The sequence below is a fragment of the Drosophila novamexicana genome, unplaced genomic scaffold (genome assembly GCF_003285875.2).
Source record: "Drosophila novamexicana strain 15010-1031.04,08,12 unplaced genomic scaffold, DnovRS2.1 tig00000024-arrow-pilon, whole genome shotgun sequence".
NCBI lineage: Eukaryota > Metazoa > Arthropoda > Insecta > Diptera > Drosophilidae > Drosophila > Drosophila novamexicana.
In genome coordinates this window covers 2461828-2483561 of record NW_020824768.1, presented here as the reverse complement: position 1 = coordinate 2483561, position 21734 = coordinate 2461828, and the positions used below count along the sequence as shown (strand labels likewise).

Here is a 21734-nt window from a genome sequence, read left to right as displayed (position 1 = left end):
TCATACATACCACTTATTTACATAATATTGATTAATATTGTCAATCTAGCTCTATTCTACTTATCCATTTGATAAGGGCAGTCAACATTTAAAGTTTTTTGATCAATTGCAGTCTCGCGCACAATAAGCTCGCTTAAATGTACATAAATAAAGTCAACTTTAAAAAAATGTTTGAAACAAGATTTACAAAAAAAGAATATCATTGAATACAATTGCGCTTATTACGATTCATGGCCTCATTTGGCAAAAACTTTGCAACTTGCAAAAAGTTGCATGTGTTAATATAACAATATTATTAAGAATAAATGCGTTGTAGTTGTACAATTTAAATATATGTATATCAATTCGTAAACTATGTTTTTGTTTTTATGGGGTACAAGAAGACACACAACGCAAGACAGTTTAAGTATTTTTTTTTTTTGAACATTTTTTTTAGTTTTCATATATATATATGTTTTATTAAATAAACCGAAATATTAAAGTACAATAATATTGAAATTCTGCGGTGTAGACGACGCTGATGTTGATTGAAGTTCATTCTATCTGTAGCTGCTGTCCAACCGCGTCTTCTTCCGCGATGACGGCCTCAATGGGGGATGTGTGCAGATGCAGTATTATTCCGTTAGAGTGTAGATTTGTGTGGGCGTGGCAGTCCGTCGTTCAATTGTGTATTGTTGTTGTAGAGGCTTGTCAACATTTCGGCTTACTTTAGTACGTCTAGGAGAAACTATGTTATGCCATATTCATATCCTACGTATTGGTAATGTTAGATACAAATCAAAATTTCATAATCTTGTGGCTGGCCTTCAGCTTGCTGCATCATTATTATGTGTTAATAAGAGTGTCTAGGAGGTGTATGTGTTTGGGTGTGTATTTCTTGTTATTAATTATGCTTTCGCTTGTATAGCGGTCAATGCCTGGACCGATGCTCTTCACGCCTGTCCCGATCACGTTCACGTTCTCGCTCACGGTCACGATCTCGGTCACGACGTTCACGATCCGAAGAGCGATAACGTTCGCGTTCCTCGTAATAGCGTTTAGATGACGGCGCCTCGGCGGCTTCTGCAACAACCGGTTCAGGAGACTTACGTGGACGCGCGGAGCGGCTGCTGCTACATCACAGAGTGAAAGAAGATTCTTATTAGTAAGGGTTGGCTATTTAGTTTGGAATTTGTGACTACCTGTCATCCCTGTAGTGGTCCTGTGCCTGACGTTCGCGTTCACGACTGCGCGAACGCTCCCGATAGCTGCTTGGAGTACATTAAAAATATGGATTAATCAAGATTATTCCATACTAACTACTAAATTCTTACCCTCCATCACGCTCACGCTCGCGATCACGATCACGCTCTCTCTCACGAGAACGCTCTCGATAGCGTGAAGTTGATCGCTCGCGACGTTGCCTGCTGCGATGGGAGCGATCTCGTGAACGCGAACGCTCGCGACGATTGTAGCTCTTGGCCTCGATGCCGTGCAGCGTGTCCTGCAGTGAGCTGATCAAAATCTTACAGCGCTCATCGTGGGCCACTTTGGATTGCTTGATAAGGGAAATAGCCGTAACCAGCGTCTCGATGGCGCTTGAATACTCGCCAGCTGCAGCATCCGAAACAGCTCTGTGGTAGTGAAAATTATACAATTAATAAATGAATCTGATTTAGGGAATGTGTAAGCTTACCTGGCTATTGCCGAGCTGCTAACCGTGCGATTTCTGCTCATGACCTCCTCGAACTCAACCTCCGTTAACTGCGGACCCATTTGGGGGTCGGGGAAAGCTCCTGGCGGCTTGCCTTGTGGGGGACCTGGCCAAGGATTGCGTGGTCCACCCTGCTGTGCAAAATGAGGCGGCGGTCCGTGCTGAGGCGGCATGTTCATGCCCGGCTGCGGTCCCGGCTGACCATGTGGTGGCCCACCCATGCCTGGATGCGGCGGTGGGCCGCCCGGTTGATTAAAGAATGCTGGATTTACGTGCGGAGCAGGAGCGCCATGTGGTCCACCCGAACCAGGCGGTGGACCAGGACCCATTTGCGGACGTGGCGGGCCCTGCATATGAGGCGGACCCTGCGGGGGACCTTGCGGCGGAAAACCGCCATGCATAGGTGGACGACGCCAGTCAGGACCCGGCCCCGGACCACGCACTGGCATGCCCATTGGACCCTGGAACTGCAAAAACAAAGCACGAAACAAAGATTTTAGTGACTGACTTAATTGGTATCGAAGGGTTAGAAAATCAACTAGGCCAGTTGCAGGTGTGTGGCAGCCTCGTCATGGATGTGCATGAGATTTGTGTCTGTGGATATGTGTGTATTGTGGCTGTTGCAGTTACAAACATGTGCAGTTATTTAAATGTTCTGAATACAATTGATGAGACATTCTAATGTCCTTCACTAAGTTAACTTAATTTGGGTTAGTTTGGTTTCATTTTTTCTACTATAGTATAATTAGATATTTTTAAAATATTTTAAGATATAGGATTTCTTTGATTTTTTTTTTGTTTTTGTTAGGAATTTGTTACCATTGGTGGTCGTTGGAGTGGTCCATTTGGTGGACCCGGTCGGGGCCCACCGGGACGTTGACCTGGCCATTGACCTTGCGCTGGCGGATACCTGGGTGGCGGTTGTTGGTTGCCCATCGGGCCGCCCTGTTGATGCATGGGCGGCTAATAATTTACGTTTTTTATTATTGTAGATGTAGTTGTTGTTGTTGTTGTGGGTAGAAGTGTGCGTAAGCGTTGTCATAAAACACATGGAATGGAATATAAATATAAAGCGTAATACATAAACATTTTTATATATAGATAGTACATAGATATTAAGTACATATAGATCGCAAACAAATGCAGCACAATTACAAAATCATAAATATTGCCTTAATATAGATACCATTAGGTTTACTCAAAGTATTTCAAAGCCTCGACAAATTGCAATTAAAGCTTTCACTAAATTACATGTAAAACAAATGGTAATGTATAGGCTTATGCATAAAGGATTGATACATATATAAAATGTCTTAAAACTCAAAAAGTTCTATAAAAATTGCTCTGAAATTATTTTATTTAAACCAAAACATGTATTTTACTTAAAATCATAAACAACAATAGCCTTACAGTCGAATCTTTGCATGTCTAGTTTCTCTTAAGTTATCACAGTTATAAACAAAATCAAATTGTTGGTCTAAAACAAAATCAAATTGTTGGTCTAAGGTATTAAAGAATATTTGTTTCACCTTGGTGTTAGTCAGGTTTCAGAAATGAACTGAGATTTTGTCGACTATAAACATGTTTATAAAAATACATTTTAATAAATATTTAATTTATATAAGTCCTGTGCTTGGACTTATATTACTTTCTTGTATCATTTAATAAGGAACATAGGGTATGATTTTAATGATTACTTTAAATTTCACTTATTTATGTTATATTTAAATTAGCAATCTTTAATGAAGTATATACGCTATCAAATATTCGACTTTTGTGATATTAAATTTTGCATTCAGAACAATTTCAATGAGTATAAGTTAAAAAATATATGTTAATGGCGTTGTTAATACCGGCTGACGAGCCAAACATTCCCAAACAAACTCAAGAACTTTATGATATGCTCACTTGCTAACGGGCAATTGCAAAACGCAGCTACGACTTAAGGGCAAAAAAAGCGAAATGGGGGAAAAACAAATATAAAATTGAGAAACTCACCTGCATGCGTGGAGGTCCAGAGTTTGGTCCAACCTGCGGCACTTGCGACATATGGGGCCGGTATTGACCCGGCGGCATGTTGGGATTCATGCGTGGCGCATGGCCAGGCGGTACACCTTGAGGCACTCCCGGATGTGGCGGCATCGGTCCGCCCATATTGGGTGGTGCGGGGCCACGTGGTGGGCCATTTTGCTGCGGTGGCGGCACCGGACGTGTTTTTTGAAGGCTCTCGAATTGCGTAAGGGCCTGCTTGCTTGGATAGGTGACTACTACGGTCTGGCCGTGCATCTCTTTTTTGGGCAATTGATCGAGTACAGCGCGCAGGCTAGGTTCCGAGCCGAGGGAAATAACGCTGAAACCCTTCGACTGCCCATTTGCGCGATTCTCAAAAAATTTCACCTCCTGTAAATCGTTGACACCAATCTCGCGTAAGGCATTGGAGATGTCCTGATCGGTGGTCCACCAGGTCAGGTTACCCACATATAGTTGATAGCGGCGGTTCATCGTTGGAGTTTGGCTACCACTGCCCTGATGGTAAACTCCATTTGGACCGACACTAGAAGAACCATCGATGGATCCGGGCCCGGAAGCATTATCGCCCGTAGGGGTGCCACCACCGCCGCCGCCGCCCGCAGCTGCTGGCTCGGTGGGGCCGCCGATGTCATCGTATAAATCAACGCCGTCGCCACCAAATTCATCCTAATGCAAAATATGATTATGTTGAATAAATTGACAGATGTACGTACACACATATATATAAACATATATATTTGTGAAAATATCAACAATGTTATTTAATATACCCTCTTCATACATACATACATATAAATGCGCGCACACACGCACACACACATTTGCATATGCAAAGCGTGGTGATGCTTACTAACCTGAGCTTGCCCGGCAAAATCCTTGTCCAGATCTTCGGCATACAAGTCCAGCACCACGCCGTCTGCCATGGTTGCGTGAGTGTTAACTGGACAAAAATTGATTTTAAACGCACGCGACCAACTTATTTAGCGGTGCCGTGCACACTTTTTCCACTTTCACACACACACACACAATCAAAAGCCGCTCGTACAGTTGAACAAGCAGCCACCGGCGTGCGGCCTACGTACGAATGCAAGTAAAGCCCGTAGTTGACAAGTAACTATTTATTTTATTGTTACTAATATGCGATATTCACATATATTATATTTACATTATAAACAACACAGCTTTTTCGACTATTGTTGCGAAAAATTTTCTGCAGCTACAGCTAAAATGGCGGAGATGTTCAGAGTGACCGTTCTTGAAATTCCGAAAAATGTCTAAGAAATCCATATTTAGCACATTTGGATGTTATACAGCACTATAGGGTCGTGCGTTCAGTATTAACACGACAGTTTTTTTTTAAATGCGTAACGGCTATTTAAAACTTGTACAAATGAGGAACTTCCGAGACAAATACAATATTTGGTTTAAAGGGATCTTATTTATTACTATAAATACTTGGTATTAATGAAATGAAGGGTTGTTTTAAGGATTGTAAGTCTTCTTGGGGCGAAGATCGCAATATGTTATTCCTGGTCCAATGCATGCAGCAAAACCCATTAGATGAGGTAATGTGCTTTGTTCGTAAACGCCGCTGAACAAATGCGCCCAAGGACCTAAAAAAGCAGTTTAGGTTAATGAAACAAAATTTGTATAAAGTTTCTCTGTTACCATTAGCATATACAGCAACGTCACCACCCCCGTGAGTTTCCTCAGACATGGGAACGCCATGTGGATACCTTTCGTTCCTATCACCAATGTTCAGCGTACGGAGATCAACGCGTTCAACTGTGCCATTTACTGATTTATAGAACCTTTGGTAGTCCGGGCCATTGGCGTAAGATAAAGTGGCGTACGGCAAGTTGTCTACATCGCTTAATTCTGAGTTAAGACCGGTTATGCTGTTGTTTATATCGGGGTAGCCGTTAATGGTCATAGTATGTCCATGATCGGCGCTTACAACAATTAGAGTTTCCCAAGGATTGGTCAATTGGCGCGCTTTCTTAACAGCATTTGAGAATTGCACTGTTTCGTCCACGGCCTTCTTAGCCTTGGTCTCGTGGTGGGCATGATCGATGCGACCGCCTTCGACAAACAGAAAGTACCCAGCTGGATTTCCCGACAGCACTCCGATTGCAGCTTCGGTCATCTCCTCGAGCGACGGGGTATCTATGCTATCATCCAAATTGTAAGCCAGATGTGAGGCATTGAATAAACCCAATAAGTAGTCTGTATCGTAAGGATTGTTGCTTAGCAGATCCGTGCGGTTAAAGACAACCCGCGCATTGCCAGTTTTGCTCTGTTGCCATTCATTAATTAGATTGCGTCCATCCAGCCGCTCGCCCACGTTGCCATACACATCTTTCATTGTATTGGGCAGAAATTTCTTGGTGCCTCCACCCAATACAACCCTCAAGCCTTGACCCATCTCATCCAACAGCTGCTGCGCAATGTCAGGGCAGTTGCTCGGATTCTGGCCCAGATCCCTAACATCCAAATCGCTTTCAAAGTCTCGATTCGATGTGTGTGCATAAACTCCAGCCGGACTTGCGTGGGTAACGCGCGTTGTCGTCACCAGTCCGGCAGACTTGCGTCCGCGTAGCGCCCAGGCTGCAATGGAGGAAAGGCGATTTTGGGGTAGTTTCGCTCCGGCACAGTTATTTAACTGTACATCGGCTGAGACGCCGATCGTGTGATAATTGGCCTTTACGCCGGACAGATAGGCGGAGGCCGTGCAGGCCGAGTCGGAAACTTGTTTGTCCACGCAGTATGTCTGAAGGAAATAACGGTGAGGCATGAATTACCGATAACTGGCTCTGCAGGGTTTTTGGATTACTTTTGATAGTCCCACGTAGTCGAACTTTTCAAATTCCAGGCGATTCCGCTCGCCTATGATGCCCTTCTGCTGTCCGTCGTAGATGCGCCCGGCTGTGACAGTCGGCACGGACATGCCATCGCCCAGGAAGAAGATTATATTCTTGGCCAAATACTGGTTGGGCAGCGTCGTCAGCTTATCGTAGAGCGTGCGCTGCGCATCGTGGAACCAGAAGTCCTTGCTCTTAAGATCGTTTGTAGAGCGAATATTCCATGTGGGATCTGCAAAACCAGCATAGCGAGAACGAAGTTGAGCGAAAGTTCTAAATTTTTGTATATTATTTATATTAATTAATTTATTATCACATTTGCACATCTGTTTTGATTATCACTCGATTAGGCATATATATGTATTTCGTTTGTTTTGTGTTGGAATTCTTTTGTCGATCTTTCGCACTCTCACTGTTTGGACTTTTAATATATGTGGCACACCGTTAAATGTCACGCACCTGGCCCATAAATGTACTGACAATAGCTGAAAGCAACTTGAATCGAGAGCGTTAACCAGAAAGCACGCATTGTCGCAGCGGTAAACGAATTTTGATGAACTCTAAATGAATAACTTTCGACTGCGGTGCTCGAGAACTGTTTAAGCGCCGTTGAAGGGAATACGTGCTTATTTATATAAGTTCAGTAGATTGCAAATTTGTATTAATGGCAAAGACGAGCGGTAGATTAAAACTCGCTCTGGGCTAAAATACCGGTCTCATTAGGTAACCTTAATGCAACGCTTTCAAATACTTACATACTGCATATCCAATAAATATATATACGTTCCATTTAGATGTGTTTAATTGATCAAGCAGCTGTTGTAAATCGTTGTCTACAACTGCTCCGGTCTACAACTAAGGCCTTTAATCAATTATACTAAGTATATCTAACATTTTTTTAGGCTACTTAATTTATTACATAGTTACCTTTGATAACTGTCTGTGGGTGGAAAACTAATGGAAATACTATGAGGTAATTCCCCGGGAAACAGGTTCGATTTAAATAATTTTAGCTTGTTGAAATTGCCTATATTACTTTGTTTTCATATATTACTTTTGATTGTTAATAACATAATATTAATCATGCCTGTTTTTTCTCAGATTAATTGCATTTTATTAGATTGTTCAAATTCTGATTTTAACGGATGGACATTTAATTTTGGGGGCAGGGAACCCTTATGCCAGTTTTGAGCAGTATTTATTTAGTTTGTTTTGTTGTACTAAAACGATATTCATGTGGTGATAAAAACTTGTACATTTGTAAATTGAATGTCAGCGCAAAGACCGTAGATCAAATTGAGGAAAGGGTCATTTGGCAGCAAGGCAATCCAAGTGAATTTTACCTTCACCTTATTACGTTCACTCTCGTTGCCAATAATACCCTGCACCCATAGAATATGTTAAGAGGAATATTGACTTAATTTGTGGTGAGAAGCTCAGATTATAATATGCGTTTCCCTAACTCAAATTTAATTTCGGGACTTCACTACTGTACGTGAAACATTACAAAAACAGTTTACACATATGCTTGCTTCATTTGTTAGTAAACATTTGCATTTGAATTTCATTTTTTTACGCTGTTTACCACTGATATTCGTCGATATATCGATACAGCCGTATCAGCGCTGATTTCTTGTGCGCGGTCACACTAGTGAGTACGTTTCGATTGTTTAAAACATCGATTCAATTTGTGCATCGAAAAATTTAGCCATCCCTATAAATTCACAAATTTCTTTGCAAAATTTCATGTTTTATTTTGAGAAAATTGTCGTATGAGTAAATAAATTTATTTAATTGACATGCGCTAGAGAACGTTTTGTTTGGCAAAGGTTGCTGCATAGAACACAAAGGGCAAGCAAGGTGAGCGGTGTGATGACATTGTAATCGCGATAAGTAAAACAAAGACTACTCATGTCCCCTTCGACGAGCAAAAACAGAAAACAACACACACACACACATACAGACACATAAGCTCGCATACAGGTGTATTGCGCTGAAACGCATATAATGATATAAGTTGAAAACCTCAATGCTGCACAGTTATTTATAATTGCAAAAAATATATTAGACATTTGCAGCATTGCAACAAAAACAACTGGTTCTTGCCACATTGAAAAATATATCAGCAAGGTGTCTGCCTACGAAAGCATGGATTTGCAGCATATGGAGAATGGCCTCAGCGGAGGTGGCGTTGCTGGAGGAGGTGGAGGGGGCGGTGGCCTCAGTGAGATTGACTTTCAGCGATTGGCCCAGATAATCGCGACAAGCATACAAAAAGTCCAACAAAATGGTAAGTACTACTCTGGGGCGTGTTCCCATTTCTAACCTATGACTAATCGCTGTGCCCACTCTACTATTGCTGCGCAGTGTCCACTATGCAGCGAATGGTCAATCAGCTGAACACGCCACAGGACTCGCCTGAATTGAAAAAGAAACTGTAAGTGCTCGTGCGAGTCTTGCTTGAGCTATCAAATAGCAAAGCTAATGTAAATTTGTAAAAACTGACCGAAAAATGTACTCTATACACAGTCATCAGTTAATGACCTATACCAAGCAACTGGTAACCGATACCAACAATCAGTTGAAGGAGGTGGACAAGTGCAAGGAGCGGCACTTGAAAATACAGCGTGATCGTCTGGTGGATGAATTCACAGCGGCATTGACCGCCTTTCAGGTATGTTGAATGTCTTTAGCGCAGAGCTTAGCAACGAAATAAGCGAATTAATGTATTTGATTTACAGGCAATTCAACGTAAAACAGCTGATATTGAAAGGAGCGCATTGCATCAGGCGCGGGCCCATAACTATAGCATTGCACATCCGCCTGGCTCGACGCGCACCAGCACCAATAGCAGTAGCAATGACAATGGTTCCTTCTTTGAGGACAACTTTTTCAATCGAAAATCAAATCAGCAGCAACAGCAGCAATTGCAAACGCAAATGCAGGAGGATGGGGATCTGCAAGCACTTGAGGAACAGGAGCGTGCCATACGCGAACTGGAAAGCAACATTGTGGGCGTCAATGAAATCTACAAGAATCTTGGTGCTATGGTCTACGAACAGGGCTTGACAGTCGATTCAATCGAGTCACAGGTGGAGCAAACAAGCATTTTTGTCTCACAGGGCACTGATAATTTGCGCAAGGCCAGCTCTTACAAGGTAAATAGCAGCTGCCTCTATGCCATATACATTTTTTACTTAATTGTGTTTTATCAATCTTAGAACAAAGTGCGAAAGAAGAAGCTGATACTGGTTGCCATACTAAGCGCTGTGCTTTTGGCCATCGTTTTGATACTGGTGTTTCAGTTCAAGAACTAAACATTGGAAACGATCAAACTAGAAAGCATCTACACATTTAAATAAAAACTAGTAAATTGTTTGTGAAAAGACAAGTGTTGCCCCATGCAGGTCCCCTATCGGCACTTTAGACGCATCTGTGGCTTTAATACTTCAATTTAAATTAAAAACAAAAAACAAATTTTAAAAAAAAAATTGGCTAAACACGGGAAAACTTATGGCGAAATTGGCCAACTCAGTTGCATGTATCGAAAAGTATTTAGCACACAGTTAAGCGGCGCTTACACATACACGTATCCATATGTTATATATACTTATTCTCTAACAAGTTATATTTTCTATATATATGTATAATTATTATTATAAATAATGCACTTTGTATTGTATTATATTGATAGAGTGTGGCGCATTCTCAAATTTGTTAGCAGCATGTTTTAAAACGATTCCAAACTCATTTGCAAGCGCTTTGTAATGTATTTAAGTTTAAGAGGAAGGCATACAAAATATATAAATATACGACGGTACATGATAATACACATGAAATATAAAATTAACGAAAAAAATATGTAAGATCAATGCAGGCCAAAATCCTTTCAACAAAGCATTTCGAGTACTTCATTTCGGGGCACTGCATGAAATGAATGAATCAATGAATGGGCTGGAGTTCAGCACCACATTTTGTTGGGCGTTTATTGGATATTCAAAATGTGCCTGATCATGGCCATGGTCGCGTCATCAACGCCTCGCACAGCCATAACGATCATTAAGATTTGGTTGTGCACTGATGATACGCATGCTTCAGGGGCTTAGCCCCTGGATGGAGCTCGGCTGGGCTTACTGGACTGGCCAACTGGGTGTTCAGCACATATTAATGCAACGGCACACCGGTATCGATGTGTGCTGTGTGTGTGTGTTTGTGTGTGTGAGTGTGTCTGTGGATGCCACTTGAGCCGCAGCCGTTGTTGAGGTGTGTCAAGTAAAGGGTTTCCTCGGGCCGGACTCTGGCCTGCATACAAATTGAGTTTAAATTTTTTGCCAATTCACTGACATTGATAGTTCGTTTGGGCATCGTTTGTGTCGTGGTGGTGGCTTCTTATCCACTTGTTGGCATCGAGTGGTTTTCTCGCATGCATTTAAGTGCAGCTCATTTCCTTCTCTATCGCCCTGGGGCAGCCAAATATTGTGCGCTGTCATGCACCTATTTTTAATACTAAGACGTATCTCTGCTCTAACTTAAGGTGGGGCATATTAAAATTACCACAAGGCTTGCAACAGTTTGTTATAAAATGTTGTTGGAAATGAAAGCTGCCTTTCTATCTGGTTCTCAACTATTAAGTTATGTTCTAATTGTTTTCAAACAATCTTTTTTTTAGCGTAAATGGGCTAATACTTCACTGATAGGATGGCTTACTGAGCATTATATTCTAATAAACATATATTTGAATATGAGAGCTGCCTTTCTATCTGATTCTCAAAGCCTAAATGAAGGTAAAATTGTCATTAGGCCAACTTTTTGCTTACCAATTTCTGTTGCATTGCTCTTTCAGGGTATTATAGGTTCGGCTTGGTGAGGATAGTAATAATTTCTTGTTTATCGTGGGCCTGCCTGGTTGGCTGTCAGTGGCTGTCCAAATACGTCATCGATATTTCGTTTTTTTGGAATTAAATTATTGATTGCTCGACTGGGGGTTACAGTTTACGACACGGCCTAATCACATCGATTATCGGTGCATGTACATGGCTGGCACTTGGCATCCATTCATAACTCTCTCTCGGCTGCTGCAAAGACAAAATCCAGTGCCGGGGCCACAGGTCACGTTGCGGCTGATTCGAGTGCGTAGGTGTTGGACATTAACAGAACTGTGCACACCTCGCACAGCAGGTAGCACCGTGTGCGAGCTCTATGGCTGGTTTAGTGTTTGCATAGGCCTGTGCCCATGATAATATTGACACATTCTGGTGGTCAGCACACAGAATCTCATTTGCGAAGTCATTTTGTACAAATAAATCCAGCCTCTGCACCGTGTCGTGTCGTTTTCCCAACGCACAAACCGCATGTTTTGACTTTGCCACCAAAGAGTATTTGGAAATGCGCACGGAAATTCCGGCGTATATAATTATTACTTTTTTTTTTGGCCAACTTGCTAAGCGCGGATTGACTTACCAACTTGCCAACTTGCCGGGGTAATGGCAATGGGTAACAAAACCAGAGGCATAGCCTGCAAATAATCCCTGCACATTTCACACGTTGCTTACGTTCGCCTTAGCCGTAGCGCATCCAGTTGCCGAGACGTAAACATCCGGCTGTGGCATTTCCCAAATCAATAAACTTATTATTACGCGTACTTACATACCATATAGATCTCGCATGCCATAGCCCCACTCTTGGATTTTTATTTGGAAAAAATCTTAATTAAGCATTTGTACTTTTGCTACGTTTTCATGAATGAAATGACGAGTTCTTCTTCCTCTTCTTCGCTGACCCTGCCCCTACGCCCAGCTCAGCTCAGTTCCGTTCCCAGCCCCGCCCCGACTATTACACTCAATTTAAGTGGAATTACTTGTGGGCTGTAAATCTTTTGAATTTTTATTAAAAACAAAAACCCCACACAAATGAAAATTCGTTTGATTGTGCTACCTGTGTGTGTGAGAGTGTGGAAGGGGGGAGATTGTGGGGCGGCGTGCGGCAGGGGGTCGGCTGCCTTACGCCCAACACTTTCGACATTTTTATTAATGAAATTCGCAGAAAAAGTGGCCGAACGAAGTACTCTCACCTAGCCACGTCTCATTTTTAATGAACTACTCTGCTGACTATATATGCCCAGCCCTGCCCCCGGACTGCGTGGATACATGGGGACTGGGCGGCGGGGCGTGCTACACTTCTAAACAAATTGGGTGTCAAAAAGTGCGCACATTTCAAAAGATTTAACCGTTTTGCAGGCCGCTTTGATCTCCGCCGCCGACGCCGTTTATGTGGCTGCCACTGTGGAGCCTGCTGCTGCTGCTGCTGCTGCTGCTGCTCAGCTACTTGACTCTGTGAGGCAGATCAGCGCACAGTGGCTGCAAAATGCATGCAGCGGAGATACAGATACAAAGATACATATGCGTCTACTAATTATTGGCAGTTATTCCATCACCTTTGGCCAAGACAATTGCAAGCCTGGGAATTGAGCCTGGTTTCTTCATGTTCGTTTGTCTAATTGCTCGAATCACTCAGACATATCATATAGATACATGTTATGTAGATATATATAGGAAGGAAGTATGCATAGTAACAATTATGTAACTTTTATGATATTTACAATGAAGGGCAGGGAGATATTTAAATATTACGCCTCGTAGGTAGGTCGTCGGGTTAAAAATTATTTTATAATTTATTTAATAAGTTTGAATTTGTGTTCACCTTTCAATATATCCACTATATATTTCAGGCAATTACCACTGTGCCGCATTGCTATCGTTTGTGCTATTCTCAATATAAACACAGTAGTATATCTTTTATCTGATTTGGTTTTTATACCACGCGCCGGCTGTGAAAAAAGCGTCAACGGTGCAAAATTGCGAACGGGGGGCGCTGTTTTTTATATATTAACACCAACGGGAACAGCCAGAGACAGCAGCCAGCAGCTCCCGGGCCGAACGGCAAAGAGTCCCCCTGGGCTCCGGAGGAAGATCAATCCAAGCGCAGCGACGGCAAATTCGCAAACGCAAACGGCAAATGGCAACTGAAGCTGAACGAGAGGAAAGTGTATATTGAGTTGTCTGGAAGCCGCAGGCTGGGATTAAGGGTGAAACAATGCTGGATTGCCCGGATAGGGGGATGACGATGATGTTGCCGATGCCGATGCCACCGTGCTTGAATTTTCGGGCTGTCTATTGTGCGCTCTATTATTTAGCTAGGTGTCTCTAGCTGTATCTGTGGCCCATTTGCAGCCGCTTTGTTGTGTAATTGTTTGTTTACGAGTTTGCAACAAAGCCCAGACAAAAGGCCATGGCCAAAAGATTTTATAGTTCAGCGGTTCACACACGTTCCAATAGAAAAACTGAGTCAAAATCCAAAGCTGCAATAACAAAATCATCTTCGCCAGCAATGCATCTTCTTCTGGGCAGGGGCATGTCAAATTATTTCTGGTGGCGCGTTCCGCGCGCCTCGTTGATCGTTTTTTGATTGTTTTTTTTTTTTTTTCTGTTTGGGTAGCATTTTGCTCTTATCCGTTGGCGCTCCTCGCGTCTAATTGTGGCCGACATTAATGTCACTCTGTATTAAATATAGCGCACATTTTGTGTGCCCCGCAAGACGGAGAGCTCCATTTCATATTTTGGGAGTCGCGAGGCGTCATATGCCTTTGGGGCCGGCGGGATCATGTGTGATCAGAGGGGGCTCCAACTAAGCAACGTGTTGACAGCGAGTGACAGACACATTCATTAGGCGGAATGATTCATATGCCATTCCGGATGCAATGGGCTATGCGCGATTGGACTGGACTGGCTTTCCCCCAACGGATCTGTTAAACGTTGGCAAGCCAATTTGAAAAGCATTTGTGTAAATGATTAACGATGTGGCTTTTGCGGCTGATCACGCAAATCAGGCAAAGCTAAACATGCCAAGAGACAGATCAGGATCAAAATCTTAATTTATAACTTAGTTACTTATAGGTTAAGCTCTTTATTTACTCAGATTCGGCTCCTTAAGATTAATAGTTAGTTCATTTTTAAAAGCAAGAAAAGGTAGGCGAAAGAATACAGACCCAAGTTTATATAGATGCGCTTTTGAATAAAAGGTTTCTACTGATCGAAGGAGCTATCAAATTTAGATCTTGCGGATATGTTTGCAGAATAAGGAAAGTCATAATTGCTGGGTTTAGCAAAGATATCTTAAGAAACAGAAGAAGAACACTCACTTGATAACCGATTCCTCCCATAAAGCTATATGATATAGTCAACCGATGTTGACAAAATATTTGGCTTTTTATGAAACTAATAAATGCCGGTTGAGGTTTAGATACTAATACTTTAAGCAACATAATAAGTTTCTACACTAAATCAATGTTTGACTGATTCTTCATATAAGATATAGTAATCCGATCCGGTCGAATCCGGCATATGTACTGTCCACCATGGGTAGGGGGACTTATGCTAAGTTTCATGAAGTTAGCTCTAAAATTGAGAAACAGACAGACGGGCAAAGTTATATCAGCTGAGCTGTAGATGCTGAACCAGAATATATATACATATATAAATTAAAGCTCTATAAAAATTGCAATTAAAACTGCCAAATAAGCGTGAAGAGCTGCAGGAATTTTCGCAAAACAATGTACACACACATTGCGTAAGAGGCAAACCAATTATGGATTACGACCTCAAGTCCATATGCGCGAATAATATTATGATTGTAAATATTGCCCAACCGGCCGGGGAGGGGGAACATTTCATATGCACGCTGGGGGCACAGCTCGGACACACAGAGGGCGCGGCCAAGTAGCCTCCGGTTGCTTGGGCAGGGCGCGCGACAATGCGAAAAATTGCCCAATCGATTGGCAAGCAAAAAGCCAGGGCATATGAGGAGAATGTTGCCCGGATATCTGCCTGTTCCGGCTTAAAGTTAAATCAAAGGGAGCTGCTGCTGCTGTCAGGAAATCAAAGGTTCGCCTCGCATCGGTTCGGCTAGGAGCACATGTGCAGGCCATATCCATATATATATATATATATATATTTATGTACATATTCAGGATTGGAAGTTCACGAATGTGTTTTTTGTGCCTGATTGTTTTTTATCCATAACAAGCCTCAGGCCACATTTATAATAGACTCGATGTACGTGTGGCTTGTATTTGTATCTGTTGCACAGGTGCAAAAGTTCACATGGCCCATTGACTGCGACTTGGTCTTGGACTTGGACCCTTTCGATTCTGTTGAAATTCAATAGAATTTCGGGGCAAGCGGCATTCCCTGGCCAACATCTGCATACAGTAAATTATACAATGAATGCGTAACCATAAAACCTGTCCCTGGCTGAGAAACCAATACAAATTCAAGTGTCATGCTATTTTTGGGCTGAAATTTGTCGCCTGTTGGCCTCAAGTGGACGATACACAGAGAGAGAGAGAGAGAGAGAGAGAGAGAGAGAGAGGGAGAGACCCCGACCCCGACCCCGACCCCGATCCCGAGCTGAGACCATGCCAGACTGCCGGGCGACAATTTCTAAACATCATTCAGCTATGTCGTAGTATTTGCTCATGTTACACATGAGCTTGGGCTGCATCAATAGCCAGCACGATCGGCTCTTACATTGTCTGCCTCCGTTCCTCCGTTTCCCCCCCGGTTCGGATCGCCTTGGTTCGATCTTGGGTCCGGAGCAGCTCTCCTCTCGCACTTAATTGTTGGTCATGCACTGACGCTGCATTTATTTATGGTTTTCTTAATGAGTCTCATATTTATTACACTCTGACATTGGACTGACGACGGGCACGGGCTGCCTGGCTGGCTGGCTGGCTATAGGGATCGGGCCTGGTTAGTCTCATCCATATTTGAGTACAACATCCATATCCACACTTTGAAGTTGGGTCAGCGGCGGCGCAGGGGAAATACGTGTCGCATTTCATTAACGGGCTCCGTTTGCTACCCAATTCAAATATTTTGGGCAGTTAAGTATATCACATGCGAGTGTGTGTGTGCTTGTTGTGTGTGCGTGTATGTGTTGCTGTGTGTAATTTGAATATGCACTTGAAATTGCATGGAAATTAGTATTTCTCGCGCCTTTCCTACACTTATTCCGGTCTGCTCTATTGCAATGCGGAAATACTTAAAACGGTGACAAAACCCAAAATTTCAACTTGAATAATTATTTGTTTTGGGTTACTTTCATAAAGGGAAATGGGCGTGACAGCCGTGAGATCTGCTAGATATGCGTAAATAATTATTATTAATTACATAGTATAATTATTATTAAATCATTAAATAGAGCTATAAGCTATAATAAATTACCTTTAAGGGAGATCCAGCCCAAATAAAAAGTGGATCTGGCTCTAATCCTTGCATTTATCTAACCACATTTGGTAGATGTCAAATCTAGCCCGCATTTTGTATACGAAAATATTCAAGGCTTGCAATATTCTCAGTACAACGGGCATTTGTAAATTAAAAACTTAATTGTTTCGATATAGCTTTAAGAACTTGTGACAAACGAAGATTTGAACCAAAATCTCAGCCTAAAGGTGTGGAAAACAAGCTTCACAAGCTGAACTTAAAGGAAACCTGTTGGTTCAAATTATGAATCGAACCAGCGACTACTTATTTTGGGTTAACCAAAGTGCTTAAGACTCAGAATCACTTTTGAGAACTATGAGCAATGTTAGATATATCAGGTTATAGAAGTTTCAAGTGTAGGCAGCGCGTTTACTCTATTGAAACTTGGCTCACATAATCCCCCACTGTGTTTGGCAGAAACTAAGCATTTTAGATGTCCATAATCAGCTCCTGCCTTTGTCAATCAAAGCCCAGTCAAGCCTTTATTCCGAGCCCCTTTCAGTTAACCAGCAGACGCCCACAATCAATTAACTCGAACCCAACCAGCGGCTGCTTAAAACCAAACGTTTGTGCGAGAGTATCTTCGGGCCACACACCTTTAAGCCCCGGCCTGGGCCGCAGTGGCCGCTGGGCCAAAATTGATAACATTGTAACATTGCTCGCAACAACAAAACGTTGAATTTTCTGCATATAAATGAATTAATTTGCAGACGATGCTCAACTCCAACCAGCTGGAGGCTGTGTATAGGGCTAATTTCCATAAACCCCGAACGGAAGAAGTCGCAACGCCATTGTTATGCTAAATTGAGGAGTGTGTAGAGCGGAAAGGGGAAGGCAGCCGGGGTGTGTTCAGCCAAAAAAAGGGGTTGCCAGGACAACCAGGTTAAAGTGGAGTGCCGAGTGCCGAATGCTTGAGAGCGGAAAAATAAAACTAAGAAGAAATTTTGTTCTGTTAGCCAGCGGCCAGGCTAAGCTCACCACCAAGACAAATTGTTGCACAATTGAATGTTGTTTGGGCCAGCTAAAAAATAGAAAAAAGAACAACCCGTGTAAGCACCTTAAATAACTGATCTAACTGTAACTGTTCACATTGCTCAATTCTCATTTCTCTCACATGGGCCTAATCCAGTGCCCGGGTCTGGCCCAATCCAAGCGGGAATTCAGCTGAGCTGCAGGCTGTGAGCTGCTTAAGGCCCATTGTGCATTCGCTGCCAAATGCCTGTGAAATTGCATTGAAATGCGAATTGCATTAGGGCAGCAGCAACAACAACAAGAAGAAGAAGAACAAACGCCCCTGCGGTCCTGTCAATCACAAGAGGTAAGGTGTGCGCTGTCAGATTTTCTTGGGATAGCGGGCGCTATAAATTTTATACGCTTCTCGAAACTTTATTTTATGGCTGCGGCAACAATATGGGCTGGGGCTAGGAACGCCGTTAATTTACGAGATATACTCCCCATGGTTTTTCACGTCTTGCTATACTCGTTATTGTATACAAATAGCCCAAAAACAAAAATCCAAATCCAAATGCAAATCCAAAAACAAGTAGAAATATATTGCAGTCGAATGCAGCCGACTTCGTGATACTCGTTCAAGAAGAGATTCAAAAAGGTTGTCCTATTAATTAAGATATTTATTTATTATTTTTGTTATATTCTGGAATCGATCTAAGGGGGAATTCATGAGTAGTATTCATTCTAGACTGAAGGAGAAGATATGGTATATATAGTTAACTATATATATGTACCAAAAGGTCGAGAATCTAGATTCAGTAGCTGAATCGAATGGACGGACGGGCGGGCGGGACGAACAATGTAGAAAGCTAATCTACCCTTTTCACTTTGTAAACTAGTGTGTAAGCAGGCAATCTCGCGTGCGCCATTCGTGTGAATTTGAAATAAAACACACTGCACGCATTCGCGGGAGCAACAGAGAGAGAGAGGGAGACAGCAGAGGGAGGGGGGTATTGGAAGCGGGGCAAAGGCAAAGTGCTGGCGATATATATTTACAAAATCTTGTAAATCTCGAGGCGAGTCGCAGCTACCATGGCCACAGATGACGGCGACATGCCACAAATGGACTGCCCCGACATTCAGACAGCGTTGTGACAGCGCCCCTCCGATCGTCTCAAGGAGGAGCAGCAGCAGCAGCAGCAGCAGCAGCAGGAGAAGGAGAAGGTGGGAAGCATCCCCACCAGAGACCATGTGTCAAGTCTAGTTGTGGTGCTGCCTGCCGCATGTTTGTGGAGCGTTTAAAAAATATTTTCTTGTAATTTGGTAAACTAATTGTTGCCGTTTGTTTTGACAATAAGGCATTTGTAGCTTTTCAGCGATCCGAGCTGACGATTTGATTGACTTGAGCTGACAGAACCCCGCCCACAGCTCGTAATCGGCCTTAGCTCCTGCCTCCTTCTCCTCCTGCTGGCTGATGCCCAGGCACTTTTCCACTATTTGTTGTTGTTGTTTGGGGTTTTCCGGTAGTCATTGGCATGTTCTGCATTGCATTATATCTGGCATTATGTTCGACATGGGCATGTAATTGATATATTGGCTGTTGCTGCTAACGGGGAGCATTAATTCCTGGCCCGCAGCCTCATTGTCTAAGCACATGTTGTTTTCTTGTTTGTTTACATTGCATTGTTTTAAAACTAATGCTGATCGCTGCAGTTTTCCATTTGGAGTGCATCAAGTGCTGCCTCTTATTATTGTATAACATTTGGGGACTACAAATTATATTGTAAATCGTTAACAGGCTACGAAATTATTTCTATTAATCGAATGATTAGGAGAACATTTTTGGAGCCCATTTAAGGAGGCTAATGCTAATGAGATATGCGATAGTTGAGTAATGAGATGATCTATAAATTCATATTTTAATTTCTCATCATATAATACGAGATGAAAGAGTATTTGCCAAGCCCAAAATCATTTAAGAGTTGTCAAATTCAATTGCACCCATTACAGCACCCACTTGACTGCAGATCATGTGATATTTTTGTATATATGTAGCCAGTATTTGATAGGACCAATGCCTCTTATGGCAACTCACATATTCTATGCCACAATGCACGCATTTGGCCCGCTGTAATCACTCAAAAATTCTATAGAAAATGCATAAAAACTCAAGCATGGTTTGTATACACAAATTTGTTTGCTGGTAATTAACAAATTTAGGGGAACAAAATCATTAATTCCAACAATATAAAATCAGAGTTTATTTCCAACAATAATACAAACATCATGCCACCAGCCATGCCCACTCGCCATACGCCCAAAAAAAAACTTCACCATCGTAGACGTCCCGGTTGTCGTCCCGCTTGCCAGATACATATATCAAAAGCCTAATAAGTGCCGAGTACATTTGCCTGGGGCCCATTGTATCTGTATCTGTGGCTGCATTTGACCGGGGGCTGATTGCATGTTTTTTTTTCTGGGAAAAATTGTCGACGCAACGTCTACGGTGTGCAGCAGGTCCATAAAACTCAGGCGAGCGCATAACTGCAATGATCATTAAAAAGGTGCAGAACGATCCAGTTTATGGCCGCATCGTTTATATACTATAATGTGATATATACACATATACATTTTAGTGCTAAATGGTGATCACACCAATTGACGTCTCGTGGCGTCTTCTGAACGAGCTATTGGAGGAGGGAAACTGAGCAATTTATTGATAATTTAAATAGTGGGGGAGAATTATGTGGTACAAAATTCGTCTGAAGGAAAAGGACTGAGGTTCATAAAGGGGCTTAAGGTTCATATAATTAACTATAAATGCTATGAAATATTATATATATATATATATACATATATGTACTTACCCACCTTTATGTATTGTCATCTATTAAAATGAGATCGGACGAAAAATCACTAAAATTAAGGGAAAGAAAGATATACATATTAACATATATACATATATACAAATATACATATATACATATATACATATATACATAAATACATATATACATATATACATACATACATATATACATATATACATATATACATATATACATATATACATATATACATATATACATATATACATATATATATATGTGGAGCATCGATTTCAGGGACCCCAAAAAGTGGGGGTTTTCTCTTTGGGGAATCATGATGGAACTTCTAAATTAACCTCTGGGAAATTTTAACGGTCTTAGAAGCATAGCCTCGTGACTTATGAGAAATTTTATATACAACCATTATTTTGGGTACACACCATGTAACGTGTTTTACGAGGACTCAGTTCCCGAAATACTCTCAGTATATAACATAAAAATTTTCCGTATAATGAACTTTATATATAAGGTCAGTTTTAGGAACAAAAACGCAGGGTTGCCATATGCAGACCTTTTTGCATAAGCAACGTGTATTATAAGGACACAGGAACGATGAGATTTGGTCCAGTTCACACTTCAATTTAGTAAATAACAGTCAAATAGCTGTCCCCAAAAACATACTGATTTTATATAAATATAGAGACTCATATATAGAGGTTATGAGGACTAGGGAACAGTGAATTTCGATAAAACTCACTAAACTAAATAAATATAACGCTAAACCACGTAAGACTCAGCAATATTTTATTAAATTTATACATTTTAAATTTAGTGGCAGACTGGCTTAATTGAAATTAAGAGTCAAATTTATTTTGAATGTAGTTTTGGATCACTTTAGGTTAAAGTAAAATTAATAATGTGAATTAACATAAATGACGTTATTAAATACATGCATTTAAAATGAATTTTTTTTTAATTCCAAAATTTTTTAACATAAATTAATATTAATATACGAAAAAGTATAATCCACTTATTTTAAATATGGTCA

The 21734-nt window shown here is 41.6% G+C and overlaps 3 protein-coding genes and 1 long non-coding RNA gene across 6 annotated transcripts; 2 read left to right on the top strand and 2 right to left on the bottom strand.

Annotated features, from left to right (window-relative positions):
• Window positions 1-437: 437 nt before the first annotated feature.
• On the bottom strand, window positions 438-4912 carry LOC115770897 (cleavage and polyadenylation specificity factor subunit CG7185). Of its 3 annotated transcripts, none has more exons than XM_030716335.1 (7): window positions 4579-4912; window positions 3692-4390; window positions 2513-2656; window positions 1676-2160; window positions 1314-1613; window positions 1182-1247; window positions 438-1112 (listed from the first exon to the last, which is right to left on the bottom strand). In XM_030716335.1, the coding sequence occupies exons 1-7, from the start codon at window positions 4645-4647 to the stop codon at window positions 911-913; spliced, it is 1965 nt and encodes a 654-aa protein (XP_030572195.1). In that variant the 5' UTR covers window positions 4648-4912; the 3' UTR covers window positions 438-910. The 3 variants fall into 3 exon arrangements, with proteins under 3 accessions (XP_030572195.1, XP_030572204.1, XP_030572211.1); XM_030716344.1 differs by having other exon boundaries at window positions 438-1109; XM_030716351.1 differs by lacking the exon at window positions 2513-2656 and having other exon boundaries at window positions 439-1112.
• On the top strand, window positions 4758-5153 carry LOC115770926. The gene is made up of 2 exons (XR_004018908.1): window positions 4758-4834; window positions 4906-5153. It is a non-coding gene; the product is annotated as an uncharacterized LOC115770926 (long non-coding RNA).
• On the bottom strand, window positions 5132-7166 carry LOC115770913 (alkaline phosphatase). The gene is made up of 4 exons (XM_030716362.1): window positions 7045-7166; window positions 6558-6817; window positions 5393-6494; window positions 5132-5337 (listed from the first exon to the last, which is right to left on the bottom strand). The coding sequence occupies exons 1-4, from the start codon at window positions 7112-7114 to the stop codon at window positions 5207-5209; spliced, it is 1563 nt and encodes a 520-aa protein (XP_030572222.1). The 5' UTR covers window positions 7115-7166; the 3' UTR covers window positions 5132-5206.
• A 1112-nt stretch (window positions 7167-8278) lies between these two features.
• Window positions 8279-10417, top strand: LOC115770919 (syntaxin-7). Its single transcript, XM_030716376.1, has 6 exons — window positions 8279-8445; window positions 8654-8875; window positions 8953-9022; window positions 9115-9259; window positions 9327-9743; window positions 9807-10417. Exons 2-6 carry the CDS (start codon window positions 8734-8736, stop codon window positions 9900-9902), a joined length of 870 nt encoding a protein of 289 aa, XP_030572236.1. The 5' UTR covers window positions 8279-8445; window positions 8654-8733; the 3' UTR covers window positions 9903-10417.
• The last annotated feature ends 11317 nt before the right edge of the window (window positions 10418-21734 follow it).